The sequence below is a fragment of the Hippoglossus stenolepis genome, chromosome 11 (assembly GCF_022539355.2).
Source record: "Hippoglossus stenolepis isolate QCI-W04-F060 chromosome 11, HSTE1.2, whole genome shotgun sequence".
In the NCBI taxonomy this organism is placed as follows: Eukaryota; Metazoa; Chordata; class Actinopteri; order Pleuronectiformes; family Pleuronectidae; genus Hippoglossus; species Hippoglossus stenolepis.
Genome location: NC_061493.1, coordinates 14,372,402 through 14,396,924, shown reverse-complemented (window position 1 = coordinate 14,396,924; position 24,523 = coordinate 14,372,402). Strand labels below are relative to the sequence as shown.

The 24,523-nt window shown below is 41.2% G+C and overlaps 1 protein-coding gene across 9 annotated transcripts in view; it reads right to left on the bottom strand.

Annotated features, from left to right (window-relative positions):
• The window catches only part of kmt2cb (lysine (K)-specific methyltransferase 2Cb), a 59,704-nt gene extending 35,627 nt beyond the window's left edge, over positions 1 to 24,077 (bottom strand). For 8 of the 9 annotated variants that reach the window (XM_035171396.2, XM_035171398.2, XM_035171400.2 and 5 more), the window contains exons 1-12: positions 23,110 to 23,904; positions 17,460 to 17,648; positions 13,666 to 13,754; positions 11,509 to 11,656; positions 10,249 to 10,455; positions 8,779 to 8,888; positions 8,560 to 8,669; positions 6,923 to 7,085; positions 6,600 to 6,771; positions 4,872 to 4,986; positions 3,254 to 3,429; positions 2,747 to 3,099 (exon numbers count right to left, since the gene is read on the bottom strand). In XM_035171396.2, coding sequence (XP_035027287.1) covers positions 2,747 to 3,099; positions 3,254 to 3,429; positions 4,872 to 4,986; positions 6,600 to 6,771; positions 6,923 to 7,085; positions 8,560 to 8,669; positions 8,779 to 8,888; positions 10,249 to 10,455; positions 11,509 to 11,656; positions 13,666 to 13,754; positions 17,460 to 17,647 — 1,831 coding nt within the window. In that variant the 5' untranslated portion in view covers position 17,648; positions 23,110 to 23,904. The other variant, XM_035171397.2, reaches the window with a different exon arrangement.
• Between the last annotated feature and the right edge of the window lie 446 nt (positions 24,078 to 24,523).

The window sequence follows — 24,523 nt, the reverse complement described above, 5'->3', positions numbered from 1 at the left end:
CCAGGGTCTGTGTGCTCGAGGCTCATGACTGTGCAGCTTGCAGGTGCTCATCCGGTGCCGATGCCAGAAAGTCAATTAGGAGATGGGCTTCCAACCATCTCCTGCCTTCAACTATTGACCAAGCTGAACACACGTTCTCATTCATATTAACACCCCGCTTCCTATACATGTATCTCCTACAGTGAATACAGTGATGGTTTAGATAAATACTCGCCTTTGACTAATACAGCACAGGTCTTAAGTCAAGTCGAAGCCTGCACTATATGAGGAAAAGTTAAGTGCCTATATATTTCCTGTTTCTTCCTCAGATATCGTGCTAGATAACTTCAGTCATCGTCAAATTGACACTAATTTATCTGAGGGCAGATGATGGCTAAATGGGGTTTAATCTGATTGGTCTAATGGTGTAAATGCATGGCCCATGGATCCAGGGCATTATCTGATCATTCAAATGTTAACATGTTGAAGATGGTCCATTAGTTTCTCGATGGCTGACGTTGAGGTTGCAGCAGTGACTAAGTTGTGGTTCTGTGTGTGTCTATACATATGTTCTATTAACCTTATCTTATCAATACAGGACACCTTATTCAGAATTGTATTGATTCTAATTCTTTTTATTATTATTAGAAGGAGGGAGAGGGTTAAAATAAATACAATTTGTTGATAAACCAGCAAAGCTACTACTGTATATAAACTCAATTAATATCTCTCTGGAAACAGATCTAAAATGAAAACCAATTAAATAAGATTCCTGACATGAAAACATTGAATTAAATTTGCATGAAGTTGAATGAAGAACACAGACATCAGTCACGAGCATGGATTCATCGCCTGCAGGTAACGCTGCTAGAGAGGGGGCGGCTGCTGCCTCACCCTCTAGCTATAAGTTTACACATCAAGCTAATTTATCAAGCTAACAGCTAACAGAAATCTTCAGTTAAGCTTGTTCACTGTAAGATTAATAGTGTAGTTGTGGATGGGAGTAGTTGAAATTGTTGCTTATCTATGCGTTTAAAGCTTGTGGAATAGGCTGTGTGATATTATTGCCTTTTTTTACGCTCGGCTTCAAGTGTAGTTGAAATGTGTGTAAATATATATATTTTTTTTCAAATGAGTTTCAAGCTGTAGTCTAAGGCTACAACCCGCAGAAACGTATATTGCAAAGCTCCTCTTAAAATCAATACACTGGGGACATGTACACTCTTAACAAACAAAACAACATTCCCCTACAAGTTACATCCGATGATGAGGCGGTTAATGGCCACAGGACACAGCTAGTAAAATGAGAACACATGTGTATTGTGAGTGGAGCAGGCAAGCTGTGCGAGCAGTCATGAATGAGCCAGTGTAGCTCCAAGGCAGGTTTGCAGACGGGAGATCTGATATCATCACCATCATGCTACTCCAACCTATTTTCTCCTGCCACTGGAGTCGGCTGGCTAGACGAGAGTGGGCAGCCAAGCTTCCACTGGCATCCCTATCTCACTTTTTATTTCCCTGATACTTCATTCCGCTGCTGGCAGACCTCACATGAACCAGAGTGGAGGTGCAGCCCTGAACTTGCGTAGCAGCATCAGGTGACTCAAGGTGCTGATAAGGCTTGCAACAAGCAGAAACCCAGCGACAAGCAGAAACAGAACTGGATCTAGTTAAGGATGAGTTTACTGTGGGGACGGTGTTACTGCCATATTGCTAAGATTTTGACTCAAATAGTTGGGTCGCAGATCAAGTGCGCCAGCCAGCCAAACTGGATAGGTGCATCCTTGCAAAAAAATATTCTTAATCTAGAAATGCACATACGACAAAAAAAAGAAAAGAAATGACACCATCAGAGTTTACAATCGAGCAGATTAAAAATTATTCTGATTTGAAAATGAGGTTTTTAAGGCGAGGTTACTTTTAACAACATACTTCTTCAAAGTCACTGAATCTAAGTCTGTCTGAATCTTGCTGACGCCACTTGTTGTGTCTTGTTTTACTATCACACAGCTGTTTCAGGCAGACGCGTATACAGCGATCTGCAAGATGATTATAATGTATTTTTAAACAGAGCCTTCTCTCCTCAGTATCTAATGTAATCTTATGTTATATTTGTCCGGCCTATTCTCAAAGTGAGAATCCAATATTATGTTGTATAATATTAGTAGTAGTCCTCAAGATGAACTTTGAAGATTCAATTCAAATCTCAATCATCACAAACTACCTTCCGCAGGAGAAAGGAGGGACAAAAAAGTACTTTCAGATTTCACTACACTGAGCTACAAAGACAATGGAGTCGCTTTAATCTGCGGCTAGTTGAACACCATCTGCTTATTGGGGAGTCCTCCGAAAAATGCTCCAAAAAAAGACCTTTTCTCTGGCCCTCCTCCAAACAACTCTCTTCATAATCCTTTCATCAGCAACAACTGCGACTTTCAGAACTTCATCAAAGCCGACACTTCAGCCCAGTTTAGTCTTGTGAAGCCAAAACTTCCAACCACTTCTGCATGCCTAGAGGCTGAGTCAATGAACCCTCAGCTACAAAGATTGTCTTTCATTTTCAGTCATATCACCTGGTGCTTCTGTGGATTGTTTCGTATGTATTGAAAAAGTTAGATTGCTTGAAATAACGAGACATGATTAAAATGCTGATGAAACAGTTTTCAGAACCAGGTGCGATTAAGAAAAACAAAAAAAGGAAAGGAAAGAGATGACAGCAGTTATTTTCCTGTGTATAATCTAACCCTCTTTTGGAACAAAGACCTACCAGGCTTCTGGGCTGAAATAGCCAGCTTCTCCTCCTGGACAGTAGCCTGAGCAGGCTCTGGATCTGAGTGCAATGGAACAGCAAGTAACTCCGGTTTGGGGTCATTGTGCATTTCAGGAGGCTGCTGAGTGCCAGGTTCTAGGTCCGTGTGCTTTTGAGCCAGTTGTAGGCTAGTCTCAGAGTCTGTGTGCATGGAGGCAGGCTGCGGGCTGAGCTCTGGGCCGGTATCCATATCCTCTGCCTGTAGCGCCTGCTCTGCAGCAGGGGACCTGCAGTTGGAACAGACATAGTCCTCTCTGGGGTGGATATCTGCTTGGCCTGAGTTCTGACGCTCACACTCTAGGTGTAGCCATCTGAAAAGAGTGCAGAGGAATATAACGGATTGTTTGACAGAGATCACTGGACAATTCTATAATGTGATCTTTATTGTTGTGGTTTTCCTAGTGTTGTCCTTAGAGTTACCAGGGAACAGCATAGATATTTGAGTTATAAACAAATGTTTGTTACCTTTTACAAGTGTGGCAGAACAGTAGGTCTTTGTGATGCTCAGGGTCCAGGATGCTAGTACATGTCGCACAGCACAAAGCAGGGTCCTGGTTTAGTACGCAGTTCTCACACAGCAGGCTGTTGTGGTGCCATTGCCCGCTGGTACGTGTTCCACATTGGATGCAAACTCTGCAGTTCTGAGGAGCAAAGTAAGACTTCTCAGTACCATGAAATTCAAAGTTATCAGATCCAATGCAGTATGAACAACAGTGTTTCTGCCATACAGATTTGGCAATTCAGTAACCAAATGGGAAATGAGCATGAAACTGGTCCAGGCCAACAGCGAGTGTGTGCATATATTTCAGACCATGACTCAATCCAACTAAATTTGAGTCAGAGCAGAGTAGTAGCACTAAACCAAAATTCTGCCAATCTACAGTAAGTTGCAGGAAATATGGTGCCATCTCCCCTTCTGTTCCTGACATATGGTATTAAATAATGAACGAATGAAGTTATTTCCAAACATTATGATGTCAAAGTAAATCAGTTTTTTAACCCTGTCATCACTTCATCATTTTATCCTGTTCATATTTGTGTGGAATTTTGTCATAATTGGGATGGTAATGTTTCTCTGCCTTGTCTTTAACGTTTTTGGCACAATTCATTTTTTACATTTTGCTTTTTGGTTAAGCATCATGTCTTTGCGTAGACTTGTTGACTCTGGTCCTGCAACATTTTAAAAATGTCTCAACAGTTGTGAGCAACCGATCCGCAGGGTGGCTCAAGCAAATAAATAGCAGGCAGCATTTTTGATCAAATATCCCACACTGTTTTTTCCCAGCCTGCTATTCTGGAGCTCATACATGCAATGAAACTGGAACAATGACTCATTTTTCATTGATCTCCATTTCAGTAAGTCAACTGCTCTCAGAACAACAACACCTTCTAAGTGGGGACAGAGGTTGGTAGCGGCTGCTCAGGAAGACGCAAGTTACACAGTTGTGTGTGAGACTGAGGGTTGTGTTTCTCCTGTACTGAGTCAGATATAGAAGCAAAGTGTGAAGACCTTTCATCACCTGCTGCCTCTATTTGCTGTGGCTTCCTGTGACCACTGCAGAAAATTAGGTGGTGGGTTAACCAGCTGCCAAAGTGACAAGCTCGCAGTAGCAGCCCACCACTGCTGGAGGGTGAAGGGTGAGGCTGGGTTGCGGGTGATTAATGTGCACACGCATGTACACATGTATACGAACTGTTATCTTAGGGCACCGAGGCCAACCGATGCCTTTAAAAATCCAGCTGTATGAATCACTTCTTAACTACAGGAAGCGTATATATATATATATAAACCGACATATTACTCATTCAGAGGAGATATTCATATCTTGAATACTTTAACTGAATTTCACTGTTTATAATTCTCTAACTTGTTCAAATGGAGTACAAATGGAATTTGCTACAAAGATTTTTGTTTGAGATTAATGTATATATATTTATCTAATCGTTTCAACATTACCCCGAGCATCTTCAGCATTATGTCTCAGTAACTGATACTACTGAACTCAATATATTTCTATATTCCTACATACCAACCAGAGCAACCCTTTTTTTAAATTCAGAATCAGCATGAGGTCTTTCCTACCTTACACCTCCATCCATTGGTGGGAAGAGAGTCCATGGCAGGTTGCAGACAGAAGGTATGGTAGCCTTTGTCACACATATCACACACCAGCATTTTAGTGTCCTCTCCTGGGTTGCTGCAAAGAGAGAGAGAAGGTTGTATGAAAAGAGCCAGCAAAGGACATTTGATATACTGCACATTAAAGGCACAAAGATATGCAGGATTTAATTTACAATGGTCATTGTTGTGTTGTTTCTCATTTTCGAATTGTCATCATTGGGTTTCCTTAACATTTTTTGAGCATATTCTTCCCTTTGACTTTCCAACCCAGGCTTACGAACACTGTGCATATTCTATGAGACGTTCACGTTATTGTGAACACATCTGTTGTTTCTATAGATACCTGATCTCAGCCATTATGTTATGGATAAATTAATGCATGAATCAGCAAAAAGTAACTAAGTAGGTTTTTTAGAGAATGGAGAAAGCATTATTAGGTTGAATCTATTTCTTTCCAAAACTGACATATTATTCAACCAGAACAAACATGAATTATTCTGAATAAAACCACTACTTTTACCAGAGAAGTTAAACGGCTGGCTGAGCACACCGACTGCCCCTTGCCAACTGACTACCCAATGTTGATAAACATATACAGAAGATGAGACCCTCTAGTAATGTGTAGACAAGGACATGCAACATGTTTGCTCTGGGAACATTACAGGGGCTCATTTAATTAGTTACGTTTTGTTTATTTCTCACTAATTATTGTGACAATAATTTTATACATAATTCCTACTCCTCATTACAGAGAAAAGTTGGTATTTAGTAACCTGCAGCTCAGAGGCATTAGTGGGATTTACCTCTAAACTGTGAACGAGTCTATTCCTCAGTTTTGCTGTTTTATACACCAGTTGAATGTTTGTGTTGGTAAACACAGCTTGTTAGCAGAGTTAATACAGGGATATTGTCACTTTAATTGTTCGTTATTAGAAAGGGGGGGTGGAAGGTTGTGGTACCATACTTTTAACACAAACAAAGTAATGCTTGCTGCTGCAGAAATGTGAGTATGATAAAATATTAGCCACGCTGTTATACAGAAGCTCAAGGCATGAAGCTGTGCGTCATGTTGTGTGGGGGTGCTGCTTCTCTAATTGCAGGGTTGGGAATGAGTAAGGCTGAGGAATTGGAAGAAATAAAAAGAGAACTTGACGGTAAACATACAAATTGCATTTCTTTTTTTAAAAAAAAAAAATATATATATATATAATTATTTTCACTGCCTATTAATACAGATAATAATGAATATCGGTATAACCACAATAGAATTTTAAAATATTTTTTGTTGTCCAGTATTAAGTGTTCAGACAATTTGGAGCCAGTCTCTGAATTTTCCATCCCATCCATTATATTTTGAGACAATATATAATGAACCCCAACTCAATCTTATAAAACACCATCCAGTAATAACATGATATAACAACAATTACTAGGGTTTCTATGTAAATATGAAACTGAAAGCTCAATGGACAGTGTCCACCTGAAGCAAATTTTAAACAAGTTCAGAGGTTATAAGACTGAGCTTCAGGTTGCAACATGAAGTTGGTCCTTCACAAAATTATATAAACTACCAGTGGTAACCATGCCTAGTAGCTATAGAGAAACTTAGTGGAGAAAAAAGAAAGATAGAAAACGGTCAAAAATGTGGAGTACAGGATGTGTAATATCGGGTGTCGGAGGGTGACTTACTTGCAGGTCTGGCAGATCTTGCACTCGGGACACTGCCAACCTGCCCTCCTTAGAGGGGTCACGGCCATGTCCAGGCACATTCCATGGTAATGCTGACCACAACTGGTGCAGAAGAGCTGGTCCAGTAAGTCCCCTGGGCTATCGCATAGTGCGCAACTTGAATCATCTACAACTATAGGGAAGAAAATTTAAGAAACACCTTTGAGTCAGGAAAATAAGGGAGGCAAACTTGTTAGACGAGCAGTTGATAAAATTACTAAAATTCAAATCTCCAAGATATATTAACCTTACTTTTTGAATACAATTTACTGTACCCAACTTACATTTGTCAATGGCCAATTCAATGTGTTCTGGGCAAAGGAGCGAGAGACTCCCGATATCCTGAAATGTCCCAGCTGCCCCTGCACAGGGGTAATGGTAATGTTGAGCACATCCTTCAGCACAGCACTTAATGGATGCTCCAAGGCGCTTACAGTATGCACAGTGCTGCAGGAATAGAGAAATCACAAAATAAGTCAAACATGTCTGCTCTCGACTAACATAAATATTTTCCTAATACACTCAAGCAGAAAAAAACTCATGCCTCAAAAAAAAAAACTAATTTTCATGACTGATAAATCTTGTGTTAAGTTCTTTATCCTTCGCTGTCTCTTTAAAAAGAATGGTCATCTGGTTTCTCCACTCAGGATTAGGACCCCGTTTTAACCTTTGTTTCAGCCTGTTACAGCCATGCACGCATTACTTCGATATTTAGAGAAATTAATAACTTTTACATACAGAATACTTGAAACAAATGCATTTGTCCCAACGATGCGCCATGCTCAGAATGTCTTGATTGACCCAATCGAGGGTCAATCCAGGTACACTGCGTAGGAACTACACCGAGTTCAAACACTTTGAGGGAACAGTCACCACTGTTCTTCTGAGGCAGTCTCAGCACCAAGAGGTAGAAATTTGCAACTATGGGTACACAAAGTTTATAAAGCTGCACAGACCTATGATTCTGTTTTAGAGTTATTGTGGAAAATGGGCGCATGTGCACAAGCTTCCTTTTCACTTCCGCAATTGTCAATACTGTATATAGATGTAGACACACTCATGCGACTATTACGCACAGTTGTGGCTATTAAGAGTGCCTGTAACATTAATTCATCACATGCACCTCATTGCAGTAATATCTCAATCATTATTATTAAATATGAATGATCAACTATTAATTATAGAACTGATATTGAAACATATTTTACAAAATACTCATGATCAAATGAAGAGGTGATTAACAGGACAGTAATGGCTCGAATGTAAATAAATAAAACAATAAACCTCACTCATAAATAATTTAAAGGTTTAGGTTTATAATTCACTTCTGAGTGAAATTTTACAGAACAGTCAAACTGTAGCCACTTGAATAAAATTCATTAATTAAAGTATTTACTGTATATGTTGACACTGTTTGGATGCATTCAACCATTTGTTTGTCTCAATTGTGTATTCGGCATTTGTAAACAAAACGAAAAAAATGTTTTTGTTGACTTTACCTGGACAATTAACTTTTGATCCTAGACATGTGAAACCTGCCTTAAAAAGTTGACGTCAAGCTCCTGTCACACAGTTCCTATTTCTCAGTTCTACGACTGTGCACAAACAGCCACTCATGAGTTCAAGTGTAGGACTTGCTGATGGGCTACATGACCACTGGGCTGCAAACGCAATCGGAGAGCTGTGAGCTGTGCCACTGCTAACGCTAGGAGCTAAGCTGCCATGAGAGCTCAGCCCTGTTGAGTGGCATGACCTTTTCCATTTCACAGCTGAGAGATCCACGCTGCCGGGCCGACCTTTACCAGCCAGTCTGATCCATCAGCTTGGCTGTGCCTCACTGACGCAGACCCTCCCCTGCCGCCCCAACACATTAAGATGGTGTTAACACCTATTAGTCCATGGATGTTCTTCCATGACTCACCTTTGTGCTCCCTGAGTCAATGGCTCTGTCCACATTAAGCAGAGATTGTCCCTCGCCCTCACAAACACCTTCGGACCACAAGGCACAACTCTGATGTGCCCAGCATTGCCCTGAAATTTGGATAAAATTTCTATTAATTCAAATGAACATATTGAGCACTTATAGATGACACATTAATATCTAAATATCAACTCTCCAATAAAATTGTCACTGTCTTACCTGACTCGAAGACAGACTGGACCTTAAGATCTTGTGGAAGGCCAACATGAGACAATTCATCCCAAATTCGACTGGCTGGGTCTGGTTCCTCCTCGCAGCTTTCAGACACACTGACACAAAGGAAAAAGTTAGCAAAGAAAGCATGCCAGCACAGATTCTTTTTTAAAAGAGAACAGCTAAAAGATTTGCTACGTAAGCTAGAGAGACAGCCTGAATCAACTTAAAAATGAATCAAAAACAGAGACATAAAAGCTAGAGGACGATGTGTTTTTCAAAAGCAAGGAGATGTAGACAGAGAGAATGAGCTGGGGGAAAATGTTAGAGAGCAAATAAAAAGCTGTGGGGGAGGAGGGAGAGGAGGAGGAGGAGGAGGAGGAAGAGGGCCTTCTTGTTTTGGGTCTGCACAAGAGGCTGGCTGTTCTGTCTCATAAAATCTGTTCAAAAGGATGTGTTTCTCTGAGTCCCTGGCTTGAACTAGTGAGCCACATAGCATGCGGAAAATGTGGAGAGGGAGCATTAGCATTTAAAAAGAACCTAAGTTCCAGTAAACAAACCAATGGCCAAAATCAAGACACTGGCTTCTGGAAGCATGATGGCACAGACATGACAAACAGCCGTGTCAGATTATTGTTTAGAGCCAAAGTTTTAACACAGGTTACAAAATGATCTTTTTCCACCTCCTCACGTTTCCACAGTTCCCCTCCACCAACACTGCTTCTCTGACGAATCAATATACAATTTATCCTCCTGCCCTGGGCTCCCTACTCCCCTGCCTCTGCGTGGCACAACTGAGGGCTGGCCCCAATGACCAATCACACAGCTACAACACACACAAACAGCTACTGGTTAGGTTTGGCATTGTGCCAGACCCATACCGCTCACAATGTCCATTACATTATTTCACAGGGAACCCAGAGAGGCACCCAATTGGTTCCAACGGACCAAAACAAATTAGGCAGCTGACCAAAAAGTGTCCAGGGAGGGTCCTTTGTTGGCATGGCATGTGTGCATGTGAATGCTCTCACACTCGCACACACACACACACCTGATGTGGCATCCCTCAGCCCTCAGGGCACTGACAGATAGTATGGCTTCTAGGCAAATTTATCTAATCTTCAAAGGAAAAATGACAACACAACATGCTAACTGAGGGATGCCCTTTGGCTTGTGCGGTCTGTGTACATGTTTGTGTGCATGGTTCTTTGAGTGTAAGGTCGAATGTGTACGAAGTTAATTTTTTCCCAACATAAAAGTCCAAAGTAAATTTGACCTACAACCGCGTCTGTTATTTACCCACCTACGTTCATCGTGTAAAAAGGCTCAAGCTGACCAATCAATGAAATGAGGCAAATTCTATTTCTATGCAGATCATTAACTTTGAACAGCGAGACATCACAGATGAAATTGCAGTTCTGACCAACACTGACATCCAAGCCATTTGTTTTAACACTGTCAGCCAGGCCTACTTACTTTGTCTTTTCCCTCTGTCCTGAGGTGGTCTCTCCAGCCATTTTTGGCTGAGTGGTTTTATCACCATCACTGCTATCACTTGTCGAGCCTCCTCCACCCTTCTGGATGAATAGTGCTTCAAGCTGAGGCGTGGTACTGAATACTTGCAGATCCCCCTGACCCAGCAGGCTATGGCCACCGCAGTAACAGAAGGCACAGAGACGCTCACTGAAACAAAGAAAATGGGTGGTGGGGGGTTTTAATTATATATAAGTACTGTGAGTTAAGACAGTGCCATGTGTGTCACCCTTAATTAGGGCCTTCTTTTTCTGGCAATGGGACTGTCTGGGAGCAACATAAATACAAACACATGATGCCTTTGTTCTGAAAAAGGTGCTTAATTTAAACAATGTTTAATTCAGCATTATTTTTTGTGCAAGACTTATGAGTTGAAAACAAAAAGCTAAAGTTGTTTTAGAAATTTTGCAGAGTCCATTTTAGAAAGATATTTTGGAGAATGGTAAATAAACAAAACAAGATAATAGTAGCCAAGAGATTGAAAGTTAAGGAAAAAAAAGGGTAAATATTTATCACGTTGTTAAGCAATGAGATGGCCCTGTTAATAAGATCCCCGGAGATGCTGCTGCTCTACCCTCCATCACTAACATCAATAGCAGAGACAGTCCAGAAGATGGATTATAACCTTTAACAGAGTGACGCCTGGGAGGAGAGTGCAGCCTTAACCAGCAGATTTGATCCATCCATGCATGTGCACACAGCAAGGCAAACACACTTGTCACATAGCAGAATACAAATGCATAATTGCATTCAAGTGCACCACATGTCGACCAAGGCTGTGCCTAAAAACTAATTTCCTCATCAATTTAAATATAAAATTTATATTTGGACTAGTTTAGCAATATAAAAGATAACACTTGGAAAATTATCAAATGTAAACAAGAACTCCGCTTTTACTGGTGAATTATGTCATATTGGTTTACAGAGTGTTGTTAACATTAGCAGTGCTAGCACACGTAGCCTTCTTTCCTTGCAGGTTAACCTCTAAATGCCTGAATTTTGTCACGCATCACTCTGGTCGAGAGGTTATGTGCCAGTTTACAATCTTACCATTAAAATGTACAGCCATATTTATATTTTCTAGATCAAAACACTGTAAAACCACATTAGTTTTCTGAGGTGTCATCTGTCCCACTTTTTAAAAACACTGGTTTCTTTATTTCTCAAACAACGATGATCCAGGGGAAGTTTAGTGTTCCTAACCTGCTTTTGACTTCTCCACTTCCTGGGACAGATGGTCCTGCTGAATTCTCAGCTGGAGGGCTCTGGGCCAGAGGGCAAGAGGGATCGTCCTTCTCTGGCACCTCACCGGTCACCACTTCCACGGCCTCCACTGGCAGGATTTGTGTTTCTGATGATAACAAACAAATGAAATAATCAGTAAGTCATTAAAGAAATAAACATACAATAGGTCACTTGAGTTGCTAGGGGTCTCTCGATCAAAAATATTGACAAAAGACCTAGTTTGATGATGTTGTGAAGCAACGTGGGATCATGGGAGCGGTTGTCTTCACCACCATTGCTGATGAAAATCTACCTGACAATACATTATGGGTGACTAATACAAACAGGGTAAGGAACTTAACTTTAACTCTCTGTTGTCATACGTTGCCTGGGGAGTTACAACACGGACGGGCAAAGCCACAGGTAAAGCGGATACAGGACAATGAAAAGGAACCCCAAATAAAAAGACCCGTTACCTTATATAAAATTGGGGGATTTCTCTGGATTTGAACATAGTGGGAAACATGTTTGATAATGTAAGTACAGACGTCAACAACATATAAAACATAGATCCGAGTTGTTTTTAAACATTTTAATGAAGCATTGTTGCATATTATATATTTAAGGAGCATTGCATCTGTCTATTGCATTTGTGAGTATTCCGGCCCATTAAACACTCAATTGCTCTTTAATTCATTGCCAATTATAACTGTAAAACCAGCATGCACTGTCTGACTAATACAAGCTGTCATAGGGGAAACTGGCTGCATTCTAGTCAGTTTGCTCCAGGTCAAAAACACAGCCATTATTAGTGAAATGGATCTTAAAATATGAGGACCATATGCTCAAGCACTGATTACAGTAAACCCACTGGGAACATCAAGCTCCTGTACAGAATACCAACAACAACAGAGGCAGGGGAAAAAACAAGAATAATGGCTGCCAAAATGTCTCAAGAAGTGGGGTTTAATATTAATGGGGGAAATTTTGCATGAATTACAACTGAGCCCAATTTTGTTGCTATCATGAGGGCTTTTGATGTAAATTATATAAAAAAAAGACAAAGTTCACTGTGTCTGTATCACACAAAGCGACTCCCAAAAGTACGTCTCACAGGGACTTTGGGCCCTGGAAATGTTTTATTAACGTAATGTAATTAGGCTAATACCACAATAATTCTGTGTCATCCAATGGAATAACACAAGGATAAATTCAAGCTAATTACATCCTAACCAAATATACCTATGAACTGTTTCAGTATGCGGTTAGGAATGGTGTCAAATATATTTAAAATCTTTATGTTGTCCAACTGACACAAATCAGGGGTAACAGAATAACTTAATTTAGCTCATGTCTTGACCTTTTCAGAAAACAGATGTAGCCTGCTTCCCCTCAGCTGCACACATATCACTTTACCGCGATGGTATAGAATTGTAGATTTAGTTTTGCCAAAAGCCTAAAGGCAGAGAAAACCGCTGAGGTAACAACCGGTCTATAAGTTAAGCAGGGAGGAGACAGGGAGCGAAAAAAAACCAAGAGCATCCTCTGTCAGTTTTTTACGATTTTTTTTTTTATCATGTGTTTTAAATAAAAATTGCGTGTGGTTGGTGGAAGGTAAACTACAGCTAATAAAAGAAAGAGTAGCCACTGGCAGAATGAGACCGACCCCCCCCCCAATATCTCCAGCACAGCAACAGAGCAAGCACTGAGATGTATAAGAATGGTAGGCATGGTCACATGATGTGATGTACACACATAAAAAAAAGCACATAAATGGGTCTAGAGAGACTGATGGGATTTTAAAAAGCTTTTAGAGGGCATTAGCCTTGGGCTCTTTCCCACTGCACCTCAATGCCAATCTCGGAGCAGGAGGAGAGATGGAAGCAGTAAGGGGAGAAAAAAAAATACACACACCCACTGCAGCTTCACAGCTCAAGCTAAACCCTTTCAATTATAGCACTGAAGTAGAAGCATGAGGTGCCAAGAAAAAGCTCTCATCCATCCTTCTCCAGGAGAGGTAGAACCCTCTGCCTTTGCTGAAATATGCTCTGAAGCATTCTGCATGAGGCAGCCTGGATGCTCAAGTCTTACGTCAGTACCAACCGACGTGTGCGTGATGGATCTGCAAAGTCTCACCTGTGTCCTGAGTGCCTATGGACTCCGTTATCTCAGTCCCGTCCATACTGTCTTCCTCGTCTACGGCAAGCCTTCCTCTGGTGCGACCCCTAAAGTGAGGAAAAGACACAGACGAATTAACAGAGGCAGTGAAAAAGCATGAGGCAGGAGTGTTTGGGTTCGCCTCAAGAGAAGGGGTGGCGATGCGGTAATGAATTAGTTAAATACAGTCACAGCGACCACTGATTTTTAATGGAGGGACACAAACCGGTGGGCATGGTAGGATGGGTGGTAGCTTGGGGGTTGTTCAATTTAGACTGGTAGTACATCAACTTTAAAGACGGAGGATGGCTGATCTGGATAACTCTGCTCTATTAAATTCAGGTCAAGAGTGAATCAGAAATAAGAGGCACTGTCACAAACCAATCCAAATGTACCACTGCCCATACACCAGCATTGTGATGCATGTGTTGGTCTTCATTGCAACTTTATCGTGTCCCTTGAGGGATGACAACTCATTAGAGTCTAGCTGAACATGCTCAAACTGAATTTCAAATTAGAATGCAGACCTTATGTATTATGTAATAATAGCTCAGTTATTTAAGACACTACAAATAATCTAAAAATGGATGTGCATGTGTCATGTTTGGGATTTTCTACAAACATTTCCTTGGGGTTATTTGAGCAATTATTAGTGGCTCTGTTTATAATCACATCCAAATACACTGCCATTATTCACTAAAGCTTTGGACAAAACCAATAATACAGTATAAGCATCATAGAATTATTTTTACACCATTGTTAACTCTGTTGTTTTCACCCCCGTCTATTTTGTTGGACAGTTGGTTTGTTTTTCCAGAAAATGCTGATTATTTAACAACAAGGATTAAAAGCGAAAGCAATAAAACCCAATGGGGATATCCCTTCTCATGTGCCATTATTACTTCTTTTCAAGATCCGCTCTGTTGAGTGCCAAGTTAAATGTCATCTTGGCTCTCCCCTCCCCACTTCCCTCTCTTTAGAAGATGTCACCAGTGCCTTAAAGCAAGATTTAAAAAAAAGCCATTATCTTACTGAATATGCTCCGTCAGCAAGTCAGACAACTAACATATTCAACCATCTACCTGTGTATCAGTACAGATACACACACACACACACACCAGCACATGCACTTCTCTTCCACAAACAGAGAGCTTTGTCAGGGGGTTGGGCTACATTTTCACTGCCACTGGAGAGAGAAATCACAAATGGCTGGATGCCAAATCAACTCCTCCCTCTAAATGACTTCCATGTCAAGATAAGGAGAAACCCAAAAAGCCACAAAAGACAAAAATGAGAGTAGAGGCCTCTGGCAAAATAAAATTACCTCTCAGCTCAAATCATACTTTTATATGTAAATAAGGTGGGAGCAACCAAGTGTTAACAGAGAACTTTTTTTTAGGTTGTTTAGGGCCACACAGTAACGGATGAGCCAAATACAGGCTGTCATGCTATACTTTCAAATAACACTGGCATTTAAACAAAATCTAAACTTACACAAAATACTCCTGAGGAATAGGATTTTTCCCCACAATTAAAAATTTGAATGGATGCCTGAATGAATTATTAGAAGAACAAACCAAGAGAAACAACTACAACAACTTAGATGATCGTAGCACCTGCACTAACAAGCTAAAGAATCAAAAACATCAACAGTTTCATAGTAATAAATAGTGCATATACAATTCCAACTTAATTTTCTCGTAGCACATTTCTTTGTTCAATGTATGACTGCTTATGAGAGAAGGAGCTGGAACATTCCGCACGAAAAAAAGATGGCAATTATATACATTTCCAAACTATACTTCATCTGACAGGCACAAGGTCAGAGACGTGGCCCAACGAAGCCATGTACCAGGAGCAAGCTAAATGTGTAGAATAACAGCCTATTTACATCTTTCAGCCATATGCCGTTCTACACCTTCTCTAGCACTTTTACAGTCTATAATTTATGATGTTTAATTAGGTTTCAATTCCAGAAAGCAACGCACAAATAAACTGTGTGTGACATTTTCAATCTCTGACCACAATCTAGTGTGTACAGACAAACTAGTTGGTGGTGACCTCTTTACATAGCCTACTACACAGGATTCAAATGTAATTATATATAACTAAGCTAAAGGAATCGAATTTCAGCCAGTCATTTTACTGACAAATGCACAAGACTAACATTCAACCCCATACCATGCACAACTTATCTCCCCCCCCCCCCACACAGTCCCACCAGAGGGAGAGAGGAAAAAAGAGAAAAGGTGAAAATAATGCTATGGTAAGTAGTCCCAGCTAGCAAAGTGCTGCCTGGAAAACCTGACACGGATCACTGTCATTCTAGCGTGGACTGACTAGCAGATGGAGCGTGGGCAAATCAAGTAAATACTAACAACCCGGTCTACAACAGTGATTTCTGACACGTCCTCTTTTGTCACAAGGAAACCGGCATTTCAACACTTAACATTTGTAATTTTAATATTTATTTATACATATTGCTTGTATTCATTAGAAGAGGCAGCCAGTTGGTCTGACCACAAGATAGAGAGAACATTTGTGGTGGAGCATAGTGGGTCACTGAAATAGTAGTTTTGTTCCTAATCTTTTAAAACAGGGGCTTTCACTAACCTATTGCTTTTACGAACAATAGTGAGATTACACATTAGGGTGTATGTAATTGGCGTTACAAGATGAGGTCCATCTACAAAGCTCTGATCATTGTTGAGACAGTTAAGGGACTATTTTCAAGGGGTTCAGTGGTTAAAATCCAGTAAAATCTGATGGATCAATAATGATCTCACAAAAACAACTACAGTCTAAATTCTGAGCGTGACAACATTGACCATTACAACAATAAATACAACTGCAAGAGCAGAACATGAACTGCTGGTGTGATCTTGACCTGTTCATCAACATGAAACAATTCAAGTCTGTCCCAGGTCATCCTTCCAATGTGGCATTAACGCATCATCTGGATGCTTGCAGATTAAATGATCCATTGGGAGCAGGGTATTAAGATTGATTGAGAGGACAGACTAGGGAGAGAGTTAAGAACCTTGCGGGCATTTTATTACAGAGCGGCTCTAAGCTGCATTATATGTTGCTATGGGAGTAACAAAGAAGCCAGACATCTTGTACAATTCCTCACAAGATATTTCTGTGCTAGTGTTACTCAAAAACCTGTGAATATCTTTCCAATATTACGACATTTTTCTCTTTTCCTCTGCTCGCAGCATTAATTTCCTCATTTCTATACATCACATTATAATGTGATATCCATTGATTTAAATAATAATGAAAAAATAAACATTTATTAGAAAAATAACACGAGTAATAATCAATAACACATGACAAGGTGTTGTAATCTATTTAGAATTTATTATTTTTTTTAAGATTGTAGAATTTGTAACATTTGTATTTCATTTAACCCATCGTACAGTTCCATTCCTTGAGAGTTAAAAGGGTAACAAAGCCTCTTATATATAATATATATATTGTTGCTTTGAATTAAAATTAAATGTGATACTTAATGCTGTAGAGAGTGTAATGGGCTTGACAACGGTAAGTAGAAGAAATTATATTTCAGGAATAATATTGACCACACCTCTCACCCAATGTCAGCTGACATTGGCTCCACCCCGACCCTCATAGAATAAGTGGAATACATAATTGATGAATAATACTGTATTCATTCCAAATTTTGATTGTATCCAATTCAAGTATTGAAAAGGAACACTACTGTATAAAATTAAGAAATTATTTATTTGCATGTTGAGGAAAAAACCTACTTCTTTCTGTTCTTCGGCGTGGATGAGGGTGGCACCTGGGGTAGGATGGCAGCAGCATCCTTGCGTGGCCTGCCACGTGGTCGCTTGTCTGAGTGGGCAGGACTTTCTGTGGACGTGGCCCCTACACTGCTGGAGGGCGGTGAGGGTCCCTGGTCAGAGGGCTCCACAGTCTTATCCTCTGATGACATTCTGAAAAAGATAAGAAAGATGAGATTGGGATGTTTAACGGCAGGTCATCCAAGCTTGGATAACACAACTTTTCAAACTCTGAAAGATGAAACAAGTGCCAATTTTCACCTCATTTGAATTCATATTCTCAACAGGCTTTTAAGGAATTAATAGTAAACAGGAGATGACATGAAATAAGAAAAATGTAAGCCTGAATGTTTGATGAATAAACGTGGGAAATTTCCAGATGTCCATATATTTTTAAGCATATTTGATAGAGCTATATGTATCGCTCAGACAAATGGAGCCGCAGTGTTGAGTGTTGAGGAAGTTCAATAGCTTGTGATGCAATTACGTCTACTCCACTCATTTCTGATAAATATTCACTAAACTTCATCCATTTCTCAGATCTGTTTGATCATGCATCAATACTTTATGTCCTTGGGCATCCACTTTGTCATGTAACACACCTACTTCTGACCATATTCAATGGGTTTGAAGCATCTTGGATCTGGTTTATGTGCCTATGGAGCATTACCTTTACTCTATCCAAAGATTCCTACCTTTCGTGCAAAAACACCCTCTGTATCTAAAACTGAAAAATGTTTAACTCTGGGCAAAGACATATTCATCAACTTAGCTTCCAAACAATGTAAGTGGACTGGAGCGGCAGCAATTTCCACATCTTTCTCCAAGCATTCTGCAAACACTCCACATGCAGCAGCTCCAGGTTTTCTATTTCACTGCAACCCACCCACTTAAAGAAAACCCACTACAAACCGCTCAATGGTAAATATGGTGAATGCTACCGGTTAGTTGCATTCTACAATGTGAAGTCAAATTATTAGGTGGCTCAAAAGTATACTGAAAAAAACAAAACAACGGTAAACTGATCAAGCTTCCCTTTGGGTTATGTAAAGCATGTTTGGACAACAGAAACATGTTAACAGCCAAAGATTGTTCTATTCCACTTATATTGTATATTTGGGTGAGTTAAGAGCATTGTGGGTAATGTTGCAAAATGAGTGAATAGGACTCCTTATTGTCAGAATAACACAAATAAAGGCAGACAACAAATGTCTTTGTGTATTATTATTTTGTGTCAATACAGCTTGTTCATGGGATGACGTACATACTTTCCACTTCGAAAAAACCATGCTTCTACGCATCCCTCACATGCCCTGGTCTAGGAATGTCACAAGAACCGGTACTGCCAAAAGTCTAAAAATGTCAGGGTACTCTTTACCAGAGGTACCAAACAATACCCACCTGCCACTGCAGGATGGTTGCCGCACATTGCATTTCCGTAGTCCTTGTAACGCTCCGTATTACCCTGCCTTCTATTCATGACTTGACATCATCGATTAATAACTGACTAAATGTGTGATTAGCGACAGAGATGAGCAGACACACACACGCACGCACGCGCTCCTGCAGACGGGAGAGAGGTTCTTCCCACAGATTGTGACACAACGCTGTGTTTTAACTTGTTGCAGAATAAGCGAAGACCCTGTTTATCCAGGAACATGGATGTGACATCAGCGGGTTATTGTGGATATTGGTTCTGCGTGTGGATGATTGGAGAGGAGCTAAATCACTTGTTGACTGGCGCTGGGGGGGTGCAGCCTTGCACTCAAGTATATAGGTGTGTGCGTGCATGTGTTAGTAAATTGCGTGTGCAGCCTCTGCTGTTTTCTTACAGTCATTGAGCTATACCTGATAACTGAAATCTGAATTTTTCTACATGCCACTGACCTTTTTATTTTTTACTTGAAGGCTACATAGTCACTGTTGGTTTTTGTATGTTCAAATATTTTCTATAAAAGAGTGTATGTTGAAGAAAATGGGATTTATTGTTTTGTTTTTTTGCCATGGTATAGAATAAGTTGAAATTTCCAGGAATCGGTATCGACTACTACATTTTTGGTATCGTGACACCCCTACCCTGGTCCAATCACATGTCTAATAGTGACAGGCCTTTTTTCCCCATTGGTTGTATTTTTTCAACCCTTCCTGTGTTGACAATGTGATCGTCATATCTTGTAAATTACATTTAGCATCAAATTGTGTTGCTCCATGATTTACAGAAGTTATTGCATGATGAAGTATTGCTGTTGACCAAATAAGGGATTTCCTAGGTTCAAAAATCTAACCTTTATTAAAATCTTATCTTGCATCTATCATATTTTACCAGCCACTGATTGGAAACGTATCTCTTTCTTTTCCAGACTGGTTTTTCCCACTGGACAAAAACGGTCTTCTCCAAAGGTCGTCTTGCTTTTTGACACTGAAGTACAAAAGCCATACCTTAATGATGACCAATGGCCATTTCCAATTCCAATTAAAAAGAAAAGAAACAACATTAACTGTGTTAATAAGGTGTTGGGTCACCAAAAGCTGGCATAACAGTTGGCAAAGATTCTAAATGTCTCTTGAACTTTACTGGAGAGACTCATCAAAGAGATATTCCTTCATTTGGTACTTCTATGAAGGTGTTCAACTGCTTTGAAATGTTGTGACTGCAAAGGGCACATTGTTTGGTGCTCAAACCATTGGGTGACCTCTGTGCCCTGTATGAACGCATCTGTGAAATGTCTTTTATATCCTCTATATTTCTTGAGGTTTTTGACTGTAATTTGTCATCTGTGTTGTGCCAGTATCTTGTTGAATCTTGTTAAGATCGAGCCTCTCTCAACAAGGTAGTGCAGCTAAGACTTTGACTGTGCTGCAGGCAAGTGATGCAGCACAAATAATGTTTTGCCCATCGCTTAGAGCTTAACTGCTACATAGTAAAAAAGTGTTTACAGATTCATAATCATGCTTTTTTTTTGGGGGGGGGTGGGATGTGCTCCTAAATTGTAAATGGATGTTTCCAGTAAACCAGTTCAGAAGACTGTGTGACCGGCCCATCCCTTTTACGACAAAGGACCAACACTGTGTCTACAATAGATGCATTTCAACTGTTTTTATTAGTTGACCATCTCATGTGCATCTCTCAGTACAGATTGTCAGCATAGCAGCTCATGAAATGTGCACCACTGTGATTTGAAGCATTTCTCTCTTCTTCTGACTTACGTGCATAACAGTTGATCAAATATTTTACTGCCAGCAATGTTAAAACGCTTATTTCACATCAGAACTTCATCTGAACCCAATCTAGACAGCGACAATTGACTGCAGCTGTAGCTGTTGTGCTGCTTTCACGACATGAAATGTAGACACGGCCAAAGTCTTTTTTTTTGTGCAATAAATGAAAAAAACAATAGCTAGAATGAAAGAGAATGTTGAATTTAAATTTCTCACATGGACAGTACCATCCAATGGGATGCTCATGTTGGTTTGCATCTGCTGATAGGAAAGTCACCAGTTGCCAAGACAGATTTAACTGTTTGATAAAGCCCATGATAGAGTACATTGTGGCTGTTTTTGACAGATCATAAATATAAATGTATGATGTAAATCTTCACATTGGTGATTAAAAATGACAATTTTTGGTCCATGATCTCCAATGCTTGATTGTATACTAAGATTAAATATGTCTAACAGTGTCTTGTGTCTAGGCAGTAATGCAGACCCATGCATAAAACCCTAGTAAAGCCTAGCAGGGTTATGACAAATATATTCTGATAAATTACTCATAAGTAAGTTATTCGTAAAATATTTATAAAACAGATATTTTTCCCTTATTTGGTTTTGACAAAGACAAAAGGTTTTTTCAAAACATCTTCCTTTTAGAAAGCAGACTACCCCTGAAGAGCAGAGGAACCATGCCTTCAACATAGAGTAAATGCTAAAATCTACACCTAGCATCTCTTACTAGATTGTTTTTCTGCACCAACATGCAATTACATCAGACTACATTATGACTAATAGTTTGGATGAGTCATGATAGTCAACTTTTTCATTTCCAGTAAAGCAGAAAAATGGTTTCTAAACCATGGTCGACCAGATTTGCATCATTACGCTGTATCCTTTCAAATGTAGCTTGTGGCCCATCCGTACAATACGCGTGTTTATGATTTGTTGTTTGGTCCCACATTACATACACTTGCTCTTATCATGTTTTTATACTGAACTGTTATTTAAATTCAGTGCTATTAAAAGGTAGTAATTCACTGTGGTTTGGGAGGACATTGTATGGCCTGGGCTGAATTCAACATTTTGTATCACTGAGCCAGGAGAGGTCTCGTGTTTTTTTGCTGTTCGATATCGTGGAACTAATACCACCTTCTGCTGCTGATCTGTGGCAATTCTCCCTTTCTCTTATGTCTATATTGGCCTCCAACAGCCTCCGGGCCCTGTGGACAGATGGCGGTCGAACAACACCAAACTCCACAAGAAATAGTCATAGCAGTTAAATTGTCAGTGCAATTATCCAGACAATACGAGAGTCAGAGCTTACATCTCCAGATCAGGAGCGAGGAGAGGGGCTAGCGCTGCTCCCAAAACACTACACGGGTGAAAATACTGTTGAATAAGGACCATTTTAAAAAGCAGGAAAGCCTCCCTAGAAAGTGATGGAAATAACCACTCGAGGCAGGGATCTGGTGACTCCCCGGCAGTCACGACCACCATGGGCACAATTGCTAACGTTAGCTTTTGTTAACTCAAGCTGGGGCACAAAGCAGCTGCACACAGCTAACGATAGCTAGCCTGTTGTGTTGAACTCTGTCGCCTTTTCTTTGGCGACCACAGACCCACACACAAAAAAGTACAATTGGCATCGATGTGACAGAAGAAAAGCACAAAGGAGCAAATCCATCTTTTGCAAGACGGCGGTTGGGATTCAACTGGATTCGGGAATTTGAGGGACATTTCCCGGTGAACTTTGAAAGAGGCTCCCACAGCAAACAGGTTACCTATGGATGCAGTTAGTTGGCCAACTCATCGCCTCCACCAAAAAAACACACCAAACCTCAATGCTTCTGCCTCCCATTGTCCCACAGCTGACACTATAGTCTAGTGGGTGATGGTAAACTTTACTTGCAATCGTTTACCACAATATCCGCGAGCCCACCTCCATCTGGATACAAGGCGATGATGAGCATTTGTGCCCAACACACACACACACACACACACAAAGGCTCGGTCTATTCAACGGAACGGAACTGTTCTGCTGGAACTACAATGCTAGGCTTAAAGTGAAAATGACATGCTATACAATGACGTAAGCTTTATTTCTGCTTTCTGTTGCAAACAAAGGGTGATTCTGTGCGACTACTGGTCTCAAATTGTGTTTTAAGCGATTCAAAAAAGTGGCTAATAGCCCCCTGGTCCTGGCTACACAGCGCCCATGGACCGTTCTATTGAATGTTCCCTTCCGTTGAATAGTCTGAGTCATGAGAGCCAAGGCGGCGACAAACCCCCAACATCAGACTGGAGGTGGATACCGTCGGCTCAGCTTCACTCCAAAAAATTAAAGGTGAACACCACACGAATGTGGCCGGCGTGAAAAGCAATTAAACTCCTCAGCGGGTCTTACCTTCCAGCCCTATGAGTAGCGAATTGTCCTCTTCATGTCCAAAATACTGGGAGATGAAACGTCGCACTTATATCAACCCCCAGCTAGCTAGCAAGCTAACCGCGCTAGCTAGCCTCTCTCCAATGAAGCAACACCGCAGTTCTCAGAAATGCATCACGCATATCATTATATTCCAACGCTGCGATGTTATTCCCAACTTTGCCCATTTGATGGAAGGGCGGATCATGTAAATCCAGCAGAATAGCGCTTCACTTGCATTCGGAGGCGGTGGGGGAGAGATCACTTTCCTTTCTCCAATGACAGCTGTCGTCGCACGAGTTGGGGTTATGTAGCTAGTTGGTGTTAGCCACCCAAGTGTACGGCCAACAATTCTACCATTTACGTGCGGAGGAAACGGAGCCAGGAAAATCCAAGCGGCTGCAAGAGTCGGTAAAACGCAACTTTAAACGCGAATCCCCGGCGAACGCGCAGTCAACGCTGGGTTCCGACCGCTTGGTTGGCAACTGGTTCTATTTTCTTCAGCTGCGACCGACGAGCTGCGGGACCAAGCGGCCAGTTAGGAGACTCTCGCGGCCAGCCTGCCACGCAGCACCCGCCGCCCCCCGAGGCATGTAGCAACAAACATTAGCTCGCCAGAAATACCACCCCGCCTGCCACCGGGGCCGAGCCGCGAATTTACCCCGAAAACAAACCACAAAATTAAGTTGAAGATGACGCTCCGGCGGACTCTGTAACGGTGGCCATATCTAATGATAAGTGGCACCGCAGCACAGCCCCTCTAGGCTCCTCAGAAAAGTAGACCCACCTACCTCTGCCAAACACTACCGCACGCGAATCTTTCCCTTCATCGACGCGACTCGTCGACGGAGCGGTGTTCGGTGAATCGATCAGCGGATCGGTACCGTCGATAACCACACGTGGGGGAAATAATCCCACGTAAAAAGCGTTTGGCAATTTCTTCAAAATACTCTCTGACCCTGCGGAGGGATACGGGCATTTAGTAAATAAAATAATGGCTCCGGAGAGCTCGAAGAGACGGAGTCTGGACTCTCACCGAGGCTGGAGGAGGATCGTGTGGATCCTTGGGTTGCTCATGCAAATGTGAGTGGAGTGAGTCCTGCAGCCTTCAGCCTCCTCCAGAGAGAAGGGAACACAACACATGGATCAGCTTAAACACGCAGAGGTCGGCTCAGGCCTCCAGATGACTCCCAGGGTGGCGGGCCGACCCAATGCATCCCATCACCTCCCGGCTTCTCCCTCTCCGGCCGGCCCGAGTGCTCAGTAGCCTGCAAACAGGCAGACATACTGTACATGCAGGGGTTAAATTTCGGAAAAGCCCCCAGGGGTCGGCTTCCAGTGGCTGTACATAATATGTGATAGAGCCAGTGAGCGATTCGTGTTTACGTGCATTTTT